Below are 12583 nucleotides of genomic sequence, written 5' to 3'. Positions count from 1 at the left end.
TATTTTTAGGGATGGCCCTCCATACCACTAAAACTACACAAGAATGAGCATCCTTGCATTTAGCGATACACCATGGATTGCTATGGACAAGGAGCAAAATAGACAAAACGGATGCAATGGCGGTGCATCTTACGTAATGGTCCCCACACGTCTGCACAAAAATTGTTTATGTGCCTTTACCATTTCATTTTTCTAGCTGCAGATTTCTTACACACATACATTATGCATGCCTGAGTTATACACAGGGTTATATCCCATTCTGCATTTCCCCTTTCCTCACAGTACATTTTCAGAAGCAATTTATTACATTACACTTTTGCAGGTTTCGTTTTTTATTGTCCATTGGCTGAAGCCAGGCAACTGTAAGAAAAACTTGACAGAAAGGCTAAAGAGATCAGAACACTTGCACTTCTTATACATTCTCAGATATTTATTGAGCGGAATAAACAAAACTTTACTAAAAGTGTAATTTTGATTCTGCAAGATAACACTGCATTTCTGTGCCTGTGTCCAGTGTGCTCAAAACTGGTATGACATATATATTCTGTTTATTGCAAGTGCAATAGTTGATTTGAGGTTCTAAATAATAAGCAAGTTCAAAAAAGGAATCCAGCCTTTTCTAAGGGTGCAAATGCTCATTATGCAGTTTTGCTATTTTATCAAGGCCAAATGGCAGGAAAGATGCAAAAAGCTTCCAAGCCAGCTGAGTCTTACCTACTGTTAGTAAGATAGTTTTGAATATATTGGCATTTAAAATAGGTGCTTTGATTTGCCTTGAGCTGGTAGGTATAAAACAACCCCACACTTCCTATTACACAGAACTTTCATTCAACATCTTTGGTCTTCTGAATCAGATGTATGGCTTAATATAATCTAAATTAGGCAGCTATTCACACTGTAAAAAGAAAGTGTCAATAGCTACCATGCTATCAGCAAGGTGGAATCAAAATACCAAGAAAAATACTAGCCTACTGTTTTAGAATATATGAGAGATTCTTTTTTCCTAAATGAACTGCAGCAGACTCATCTGAGTATCAACCAGGTGCACTTTCTTCTGGAACAGCTGCAATCATTAGCAATTAATTTCATGGAAATGTAATGTGTCAGGTATTTTCCTGAACACAGCTGTAAAGAACTCAAAGAGAAAACCTCATGAACTGGCAGGTTCAAAGAATTATTTTATGTTTCACCAGATCTGGTAATCTAGCTGCTCCCTTACAATCCTGTATTCCTATTCCTGGTTCCTTATACTTCCTTTCATTTCTACCTCTTCTCCTCCAACAAGCCACAGAACTATACATACCTCATCAAGATCTCAAGAAAGAAGAATGACCAGGTATAGGACTCACTCTTTTCAGCTGGGGAGGAAATCTGCAGCAAGTACATCGCTGTACAAGTGCATCTCTCTCTTATTCCTAAGTATTAATTAGTACCAATTCAAAAATTCAGTGGTACTTGGCACCCAAGGAACCTGTGGATGCTGGACTTCAGCTACAAATTCACCCATGAAGAAAAAAATCTAAAAACCACAGGAAAAATTAAAGCCAGAAGGGTCTGTGGCCAGACACTATTCTCTCCCACCTGCACTGGACTACTTCAGTCCAACTGCTGACACCTGTTAATAGAAACCAACCCTGTTCCCTCATCTGATTTGTGGTGCTTATGAAAGTGTAATTCCTGCAATCAAATTTTGATTGAGAAAAAAATCCTGCAATATTTTCGGATCCTTAAAAATATTTAATTGTCCTGAAACACAACTACATGAAATAACACTACTGTGTTTTGCTGCCAGATTACAGATAACATGTATGAATGTCCTGAAGCAATCTCCCTTTAACTGTATCTTCATGCATTAGGTAAACGTTTTCTCCAACTTAGGGGAAAGTCTGAAATTCTTTTGAAAAGACGATTTACAACTGTGTAACTCTCCACCATATGCTTACTCGCATGCACATTCATAGCTAACATTCATACGCAGAGTTGAATTTTTTGGACTAAGAAGCAGCAGTAATCATCACCTCTCACACACAGAAAGAGCATGTACCGTGCTTACTTCATCTGACCCTGAGAATCCCCAAACTTTTCTGTTAAGGTCCAAAAGACATAAAGACTGACAGCTCTACAGTCTTTATCTGTGTACTCATTAAAGAATTTCCACGGCACTAGGACTTCCTTTTCCCCTGATGTCAAGAAACATCAAGCTTTTAGTCAGATGCAGTCACCAACTAAAGTTCACCGGAACATGTTCTTAAAAGCAGAACAACCAACACACATGCAGCTACACTGAAAGAGTTACTCTTCTGGATCATCTTCTGCCCTCCCTTTCTCAATGAAAGCAGATTTTTATTGAGGTCACTGATCCTCTTTACAGCATTAGCTTAGTGCAACAATACCAAAAAATTCCTATTGATTTCCAAGACCAAGTGGATATGTTACCTTCGGTCTTTAATAAGAAATGACTACAGAACTTTTTATTTACCATCCTCCCGTTTAAAACATCTCTACCAGTATATATAACGTTACACTTCAGAAAGTCAGGCCAAGTGTGAATATGACAACACACATTGTATTCAGAAACTGAATGCCCCTCTGTCTTCCTGTGTGTCCACCCCAAATGTGCAATGCCTTCAATGTGAGAAACTTAGTATGTTCCAGATCTTCAATAAACCAATATCTGGGCAAGCCTCCCTGGGAGATGCAGAGTTCCCGCTCCCCATGTAACAATAACTATGTAGCAGTTTACACCTGGATAAAAGGGATCCAAGCCATGCAAAACTTTAAGCATCAGTGTTGAGCCCAAACGAATCCCTACATGCCTCCTTAGCTGATGAAGTTTCAGGGTTAATTGTATTAGCTCCCCTGTTAGAAGTTCTTCCTTTCCCTCATCCCTAGTGAAAAAAAATTAGTAAAAACTGATTTTGAAGCCTGGTTTCCAAAGCAGAGCTAAAAAAAAAAAATCATGACGAAAGTGGATCCAGAAATCATTCACAATGTTATTTATGAGCGCTAGGCTTGATATCCATAAACTACAGCATTTCTCCAAGCACACAGTCTTCTAGACAAGAAAAATACTGGTAACATGCATCTGATTAAGGAATACAGATACAACAAGTAAAACACTAGATAAAGGAGATATGGTTATCAACTTCTGAGGCAAAATATGACATCTGAATAACTGGAAAAGTAATAAAATACTGCAGAAAAAACTCAATAAAAAATTAATAACCTGATCCAAGGAATAAAAAACAGAAGGGGAAGAAAATTAAACAGAACTCATCATCTCAAGTCATCTATGACTTGAACACTGGAGCTCAGGAAAAAAAGAAAGCCTCTCTACCAGTCTTACATGCTTTTAACCTGCTTAAGGCACCTACCTACCTCACTGCAGTTTCTCTATCTTTGCTTAACGTAAGGATGTATGAAAATCAACTAACACAGGCTGGCAACATTTCAAACTCCTTAGTCATATGTGCCCCTCAAATAATTCAAGGACAGCCCCCATTCAGTTGCGACTGGCACAAAGATTGCCATCTGATCCCGATTCCTATCTGTGCTAGGAAGCAAGCCAGCAGAGGTTGCCTGTTTGCCCTATACTCCCAGATAGGAACCTAATGGCATTTAAAATCTCATGAAAAAGGTCTCTTGAACCAGTGTTACTCATTCTCTACCCTAGAGAGGACACTGTTCCAAATACCAAACTCAAAATCATGCTTTAATTCCAGCTCTAGAAAATTTAGAAAACTAGAAAGGCTTTTATTAAAAAGATATACATAAGGATGAGAAATAAAGTCAGGTTTAAAATTATGATGTCTGTGAAAAAAAAATAATCTATGTAAGGTAAGTGTTCTTACCAGCATCGTTAGCATCATCCAGTTTCGGAATGCCCTTGATTTTACTGTGTTTCACCGATGAACATTTTTTGTTCAGCTGAGTTTGTGCCTTAAATTTGACCCAATTTAAAATACTCTCTATGATACCACAGTTAGAGGCCTGTAAGTAACAGATCAGAATTGTGGGTGAGAAAAATAAACCTTCACACAGCAGATTCTTATATCTCAATTTTAAGTCACTGATCTAACACTGGTCCTCAAGGCCCTCTTGATTTTTAAAAATGCAACACAGAAAAGGTCAAGGAATTAACACATACCTTACTGTTTAGCATTTTATACACAAAACCAAAACACAACATTCACACAGCTTCTTTTCCACCCATTGCATGATTGGTGAAAGGAGGAAAAGAGGACTGAGTCTTACGTTGTGTGGTTGATGTGCTGAGACATTTTAGGTATCAAGCACCTGTTTCCTGACTTTGACAGCAAAAAGTAACCTTATGGGATATTTATTGGAAATGACTGAAAGTGTCTGAAAGACAATCAAAAGCATTCAAGAATAAGGTTCTATATCAACCACTTGAGAAACTGTTCAGTTTTTAAGAAACACATTGGCAGCAAAAATACAGCATACTTTCTAAAATAAAACTGTCTTAGGTTTGGTTTCACATCAAAAGAAAATACAAATGGAGGAAAATACTGTGAGCTTTGGCTTTTTGTTATCCCCCATAATAGAGTACTCATGGGTTAGAGGTTCTGCTGCACATTTAACACCTCTGGAGATCAATTTTCACTTCTGGGCATATTAGAAGCACTGTAAATCGAAGCTACTGATAGAAATACAATATATATAACGAAATCTGAAGAATGAATACAAGATTGAGTTGTGTTATTTCTTCCAGTAAGTTCTCCAAGAATGTCAGCAGTGACACAGAAAAATAAACCACTATACAATAAGTTGAGTTTTGACGCCAAGAGTACTAGCAGTGGCACCATTCTCCTTAGTACTGGAGTTTCCTTTATGTTACTGGCACTAAACAGGACTTTGTGTACTGACTTCTGACTAACAGAGTTTTACTTTTCCTTCCTTGTATAAAATAGTAGTAGAGGAAAACCCTCTACCATGTGTTTCTACTAATACATTCATTTAGAGTACCAATTCTTAACCCATCTACAGCCAAAATTTCTAAACTTGATGCCTGACAATAATGATCACTTTGAATGCTACAGCCACAATTTTGCATTTCCTTTATTACTGGAAGAAAAGTAAACGTGACTTGTTCCCTCCCTCTCTTTTCATTTCAGTGAAAGGGAGTAAGACTGACATCAATGAATAAGGTTGACAACATTCTCAACTTCAGAAAAATGTAACACAAAAAACTTGCCAAGGCCTATGTTTAGGCCACAAATGAGATGATCAGGTGAAGCTCGCTTTTAAATCCAGGGCAACAGCCAAAACACAGTCGTTGCATCCATTATTAAGGCCAGAGAATGAACAGAAGTTCCTCCATCCCATTTTCATAGTATACTAATGTCACCAGGGTACCATAATGAACTACTTAATCTTCTGCTACATAACATAAATGCATTCAAACCAGTATGTCAATTTCTGCTTCACAGAAAAAAAAGGAGCATGATTTACTTACTGCTTTAAAAAATTTCTCAGATAGTTGGCACTTTGACCCAAAACTTTTAGGCTGCAACGTCATGTTTTCCTTTGTTTGGGAATCAAATGATGGGTTTTCAATCAAGCAATTAACAAAAACCCAAATATGATTCTTCACCTGTTGAAAACATAGAAACAAATTTACTCAACAAAATTACCACATTCATCTTTTTCAATATTTTTGTACAAAAGTTACTTGCCTGAAATGGTTTCACTGAAACTCCAGCTTTATTCTTCTTTTTCACCACTTCTATCAGTTTGCCCACAACCTGATCCACCACATAATCAACGTGCCTACCACCCTTAATGAGGGAAGAGACAAAAACAAACAAACAAACAACAAAACCATTGAATTTCCTAATAGATTTTAGCCATATTAACAAAGTTCCTGTCATCATACTTCATGTGCATGAATTTCCTAATTTAAGTTGCAGCATAACAAAGGAAAATTTGTTTTAAAGTTTCTCTTTCATGTTATTCAGTCTTCATACAAGTGAGGATGACAGATGTTACACGGAACAGAAGAAGCAGGAGACCTTTCATTTACTGTACAGTGGTAGACTGGAAATGTAGCTGCTAACAGCTTGTAACAGGATACAAAAAACTTAAAGAGTAGGGCAGATCTGAAAATTACTCTATAGCACTGGGATGGTACCTGAAACACCACACGGCTGTCAAAAGGTATCTTTTTAACAGGCACACAAATAACCTTGAACTAAACCCACCACACATTCATTCATCAAATTAAAACTTTCCCATTTAGTTCATAAAAAAAAGGTTCAAGAGTGCACCCTCATATACACAGCATCCGTGCCTATTCCCTCCCAAAGGTCATCTCACCGTTTCTTAGCTGTATTTACAGAACTGTTTGAATAAACACTGTTAGCATTCTTTGCTAGCCTGGGGCTTATGCAAGGGAAAATGGAGAGCAAACTACAAATAGCCAACCACGAGATTCACTCTAAAAGAACACAGTAAGATAACTTTAAGGAGACGAGTAGTTCTCCTTAAGACTCACCAGAGGCTAAACCTGCCCCAAATTCATACCTGATGGAACAACAAGAGATACACACAGAGCACGCGGCTAACCATAAGCTGGCGAACCAACCCCTTAGGAGATCACAGGGCAATGACTTGTAGCTACACAATCATGATGCCACCTGTTTTGTAGCAAACAAGCAGTCAGCTGGACTCCCTTACAATTGCTGTTCAAATGCAGAAGAAAAAAAAAGGCTTATAAGCAATTTCTTGTATCATTACAGTGCAAAAAAAAAAAAAAAAAGAATATATAGGATTTGCTTCCTCTGTTGCACTGTAACAGCTGAAAGTGAATCATTCACAGTGACTGTCACAATTCTTCCTTTTACCCTAGAAAAAAGGGGGACCGGGTACTGGTTATACTTGCTTAAGGTCTTTCGAACTCAATATTTCAAGTGAAGCCATTACTGCAAGAAAACTTTTAGTGGAGGCAACGTATTCAGCTTCCAACTATAACAGACCCTGAAAAGTTCGCTTTTTGAAGCCATATATAACTCATGCTTTGCAATACAGCACGGTGATGAAAATACTATTTTAAATGTTTAAATAGTGGTTTTACGATTGATGAAATTCAGTCTCAATAGCGAAGCACTAAGCATTTGAACATCTTCAAAAGGTGCCCCAAAGCTTCTATCACCTTCTCTAGCTACAGTTCTCTTTGGACTTAAAACTTTAAACTAGCTACAAAAAAACCCCACCACCAAACACCAAAAAAATGAACAAGCAAAAAAAAACCCCAACAAACCCCAAACATACTGCTAGAAGACAAGTAATTTTGAGATTAAATTGCTTGGAAAAGAAAAGCATTTCACATAAGAGTTCTTGAAAAAAGAGGTCTATTATAGATCTATTACATACTAACTGACTACTGATTTACATGTCTAAAAGGAACCTAACAATTAGGGAGTATATTCCACAATGCAGAAGTAATCTGAACCAGAACCACCAGTAAAGCCTAAACCAGCACAAACTTGCATCACAGATAAAACAGATTAGGAACAACTAGTATTTGAAATTATGTATCCTCTAGTCTTTAACTCTACCGAACAACTGTAGTCTAAACTAACGGTGATAAGTATGCTTAAATATGTAGAAGTCCAAGGCGACACAACTTCCCTTACAAGTAAAGAGGCAGGCTTTCTTTGGAAAGATGTCAAAATTGTGAACGGTCTTAAAACCCTGGATATCTGAAAGCTGTTTACATTTTTGATTATTCAAATGCCTTCCTTTAAATTTATAGACAAAAAGGTACAAATAATAAAATGTTAAATTCTACTGGCTGTTACAGAAAGTTCACAATGCTTTCACTAGTATCTATTACCTTGTAACAAAGAATAGAGTGATGTAGGCATATGCTATACAATTAAAACATACCTAGGTCAGTGCTCAGTATTTTACACAGATTACCTTTGCTTAGTATCAATGAATGCCTCATAAAAATACAGACTAAATAATGGTTCCTGTTCAGACCAATCTGCATTAGGATGGATGAAATAAAGAAAACATGTCTATGGAGACATTCACCATTAGGTAACAAACAAAAAAAACCCTCCTGCTTTAAAGCTGTTTTAAAAAGAGAACTGAGGAGAAGAAAAAAAAAAGCTTTTGATGGCTATGAGGAAGTATAGAATAGATAAGAAATAAAAAATGGAAAACAATAAAACTAAGAAAAAACAGTAGCCAAAAAGACAGAGGAAAAGAAAGAACAAACAACTACCAAGCAAAACCCAAAAATTATGGCAGACTATGAGTCTGAAAAGAGTGAAGATCTAAAGTGGTTGAATTGATGGGAGATAGATAGCAGCTGTGTAATGAACTTCATGTAGAAAGTAGATATTTAAAAAAAAAAAAAGAGTGGAGGTAAAGAAATTACTTAAGATAGTTAATATCATTAGTCATCAACAAACCAGTACTTGCACTTCAAAGAAACCATCTATGATTTCTGTCAGTCTCTAGAATCACCTACTAAACAGCAACAAAAACCACTAGTGTGTTTTAGAAGCACTATACATATAAGTATTTTTCATGGCATTTCTTCTTAAAAAACAAACAAACAAACAAAAACCCTCCCTACCCAAACCTCCAAATACAGCAAAATTAAAACACAACAGGTTTTATTCACATATGAATGACAAGAGTTTCAACACAGGGAGAATTAAAGTGAGAGTTGATACATCAACATCCTGCCACTTCAGAGACAAATAAATCCATTTTCAAACTGTAAAGAAAAGCTACTACAGGAAGATATCAAATGCCATGTTCCAAAAACTCCACATTTGAATGGCAATTTTAAAATGCGTTACTTTGACTCACCACATTACTGAAAACTTATGCTTACAGGAATATCTCAGCATATTTTTGTATCTACAACTTTAGCAATTTATTTACTTATTTATTTACAATTTTAGCGCTCCAAATATTTTTCTAAAACTAGCATCTGGCATATCAAAAAATAGCTACTTACCAGGCATCCTTGTTCTTAGAAGATATTAGTTACTCTAAGAGTTCCCCATTCCTGTGTCCATTCTTAGTGTGTAGCAATGAGTGAGGGATGTTCAGAGCTCAAAGTCGGGAACCTTTTAACCATCTCACCAGTAGGTGGCACATTTACCCACTATCGAAGCATAACAGCCTATAACTGCCCCAACTGTCAACACATTTTAATACAAGACTGAAAAATACCCTCTAAATCTAGAGGGCTGTCAATGATTATTATGACTACTGTATTCTGAGAAAGAGTACCAAAACTGCATAACCTTCTTTTCCCAGAAGGTAACCATTACGGTTGAATCCCAGTCTTGCAGCCTTCAAGATGCAAGGATATTTGATAAAATGCTAACAACTGGGATCTTAAAAATGAAACTTAGATTGGCTCCTATACATATGCTATTGATATTGTCAGCCATAACGAACAGCCTCAATTAATTCTGAGGTAAGTCATATTTAAATTCTATGGACAGACAAATGGTTGATATGGTAAACAAATTCAGAAGCTAATTATAAAATTGAAGTTTTCAATTAATTAGCTAGACAAAATCTTATTTTCTTTTGCATTTGTTTTCTATTTATTTTATTAGAATAAATCTCAAAATGTCAAGATCTGGAATTGTCCAGAATTTCTTGCTGAACTCCAGCAAATTTTAAGAGGTTGGGATGCTCCCTCCACCCAAGTCTGCTATCTGACACTGCATCTGCATTAGCTGAGCATTTCTGCTGAAATGATTAGTAGTATTAAGAGTTAGCAGTGCCACCATATTAAAAATACCATTAGATTGCTACAATAATAACTGAAGTTTCTACTACAACTACTATTAAAATTCAGAACTTGAGAAGACCATATTTACTCAGTTACATACAAGTCTCAGTAAAGGTTATCTGCACAACCATAACAGCTACAAACATTCTTTCAAATGCTGCCTCAGAACCCGAAGTCAAATTCTGTAGTGGTTTACTGCGGCTAAATTGTGAATAAATAGGGACCTGGACAAGGTAACAAATTTACAAGAACAAAACAAGGGAGTTGTGCCTCAACATACTGCCTGACCTTCTACACACCCCTCAAAAAAACCCACAACCCATCAACCTAAAAAAAACTTGTTTGGAATTTAAGGCAAGTTTGAAAAAGGTGGAAGGGAAGTTACGACTGGGTGAAATTTATCCAGAAACAGAAATGAAAAGCTTTCAGCAAACAGCGATAAATAACCAAAAAACAGCTGAAATGAGCTCCTCACCTGTTAGCAGATAAGGGAACAGGCAGTTGACGCAGTTAGTTACTAGCCATTATGTCTCATCAGTGGGTAGTTGCACATCAATTGCTGGTGAGGTGGTTCACCGCCCCGAACATTCCACATCCAGTCACACACATAAGGCATGGATCGGGAGAGTGGGAAAAACTAGAAATTACAACACTTACCTTTGAAGAATACACAGTACTTTTTCTATGAATTTTCTTAAAGAATATATGATAACAATGTATGTGTAACTGCACGATGGGTGAAAATTGATCCAAAAGAGTCAAATTCAAAATCTTTTGAGTAAGTGTATGCAATATATTAACTTAGGAGTCAATAAGTATTCATTTTTTTCAAATACATTTTCTTAACCTGATATCAATCAGTATTACGTTTTTCTACATTGCCAGCTTCTTCATAAAGGTGTGGAGTATTTTATTTTTCATAAAGGTATCATCTTTAAGGTCATGCTATTTTTCTTCTTTATGTTGCATAAAGAGGCCCGAATTAAAACTAAGTTTTAACCTTTAAACTACCAGATACATTTGTTATCCCTGGTTTTGACAAGTAGCAGATAAGCATTTAATTAAAATGCACACTTAGAAATTAAATATTCTGCAATGAAATTAACTACCCCCCCTTACCACTGAATGCTGGTTCAGCTACACTGAAAATCACACTGGAAGAAGTTATGCAGCAAAAATTATATAACACCAGAACACTGGTTACACATCGTCTGTCACCAAGATTAACACTGACAGTCCTGGGCACTTGCCTAGACTTGGGACTCCACTTAGTGTAACCATGGGTGCCCATCATCCACTTGTGTTACCATTAGGATTTTCTTGTTTGACTCCTGTGAGCAAGGAAGGTTTAAGTGTCTGATTACAAATTCTTATCTTTCTCATCTTTGGGAAGCTCCTGGTTAAGATTCCCTAAAAACTGCCTCGTCAATGACTAGAATTGCTTGACTGTTAGATCACTCATCTGATGCAATTTGCGAATAGCAGAAAGGACAAAGACTTTCTTTCACCATGGTGGATCCCAGATCCCTAAACCTGGGGTACACCAAACAGGCATAAATGAGAGTTGCACTACTTGATTTCAGTTAATTGCCTCGGTGCCTGAACACGCCAGCAATTTGAGAAGCACGAAGACTGTACTTTATATGCTGAGCATATTGCTGCTTTATCATAACTGAAGACTTGCTATGGTATCATTTCACTACTACTATAGTTGCTAGTAAGTACAGAGAACACCTAGATCCTCTTATATAATACAAATAAAAATAACACAAATAAAAAAATTAATTTCCATAGTTCAGGCCAGTTTTATACATCATAAAGCAATAAACGGAAAGTCATTTTTCAAGAACACCAAAAGCCATTTTTTGCCCTCCAAAACTTGCTGCAACTACTTTTTAAAGGATTTGCACATTTTTTTACCTTAATTTCAGAATTATTTTATTACAATATTTTAAAAAGGAAGAATAAAATAGTTCCATTCATTTTATATTTAATTAATACCAGGTATTATGCTCACATAAGACATTGGTATCGCTAATAATGATTACTAGTGTTTTAAAAACTAGTGCATATTCAGAAATACTGCTATGAATGTATTTTGACTATATCCAATTGCTCTACCAGTTCCTCTCATGCAAAGGATTCTCTCACCTATTTATGTTTAGTAACTGAGATTATTATTTTTTTTTTAATGAACTATCTGACTGGGCATAACCTTAGCATACATTTTTATCATTTACATTTTTTTATCATTTAATGTAACTACTCACCTTTGTGGTAGCTATACTATTTACAAAGCTGATTTGCTGAAACCCTTTTTCACTTAAAGTGAGGCACACATCCCATCGTTCATTCACAACTTCGTGAATAACTTTGAGGGCAACTCCAGTTTCATCCAGCTTGTCTTTTACATAAAGGTCTACATAACTGCGAAATCCATTTACCTATGAGTAATACAGGTAACAATTACTATTCTTCACATCAAATTTTCAGTACGCTTAAGATATTTCAAATGAGGCTCTTACAGGTAATTTCTTCCCATTCAACATGACTTTGACGCCTTTGCATGACCCAGCCAAATCATATGCTCTTCTTGTCATGAGGGCTACAATATCCTTATCAAGTTTTTCCATTTTAAATTTAGATAGATCTGGCTGGAAGGTAATGCATGTGTAGTCATCACCATCGAAATGCTTAATCTTGGGTTCAGAGGTCTTCATCATATTGTTCATCCAAGTCTTTGGAAACAAAACATTTTAATGTTAGTTTACAATATTACAATTACAATGATAT

General features: G+C 36.2%; 1 protein-coding gene across 4 annotated transcripts in view; it reads right to left on the bottom strand.

Moving 5' to 3' along the window:
- Positions 1-12583, bottom strand: part of TOP2B (DNA topoisomerase II beta) — a 65393-nt gene that overhangs the window by 28185 nt on the left and 24625 nt on the right. For all 4 annotated transcript variants that reach the window (XM_040593375.1, XM_040593376.1, XM_040593373.1 and 1 more), the window contains exons 7-11: positions 12316-12528; positions 12061-12234; positions 5697-5798; positions 5477-5614; positions 3852-3990 (exon numbers count right to left, since the gene is read on the bottom strand). In XM_040593375.1, coding sequence (XP_040449309.1) covers positions 3852-3990; positions 5477-5614; positions 5697-5798; positions 12061-12234; positions 12316-12528 — 766 coding nt within the window. The remainder of the gene's footprint in view (positions 1-3851; positions 3991-5476; positions 5615-5696; positions 5799-12060; positions 12235-12315; positions 12529-12583) is intronic.

The sequence above is a fragment of the Falco naumanni genome, chromosome 4 (assembly GCF_017639655.2).
Source record: "Falco naumanni isolate bFalNau1 chromosome 4, bFalNau1.pat, whole genome shotgun sequence".
NCBI lineage: Eukaryota > Metazoa > Chordata > Aves > Falconiformes > Falconidae > Falco > Falco naumanni.
Note: the sequence above shows the minus strand (reverse complement) of the source record. Positions and strands in the feature narration are given on the sequence as shown.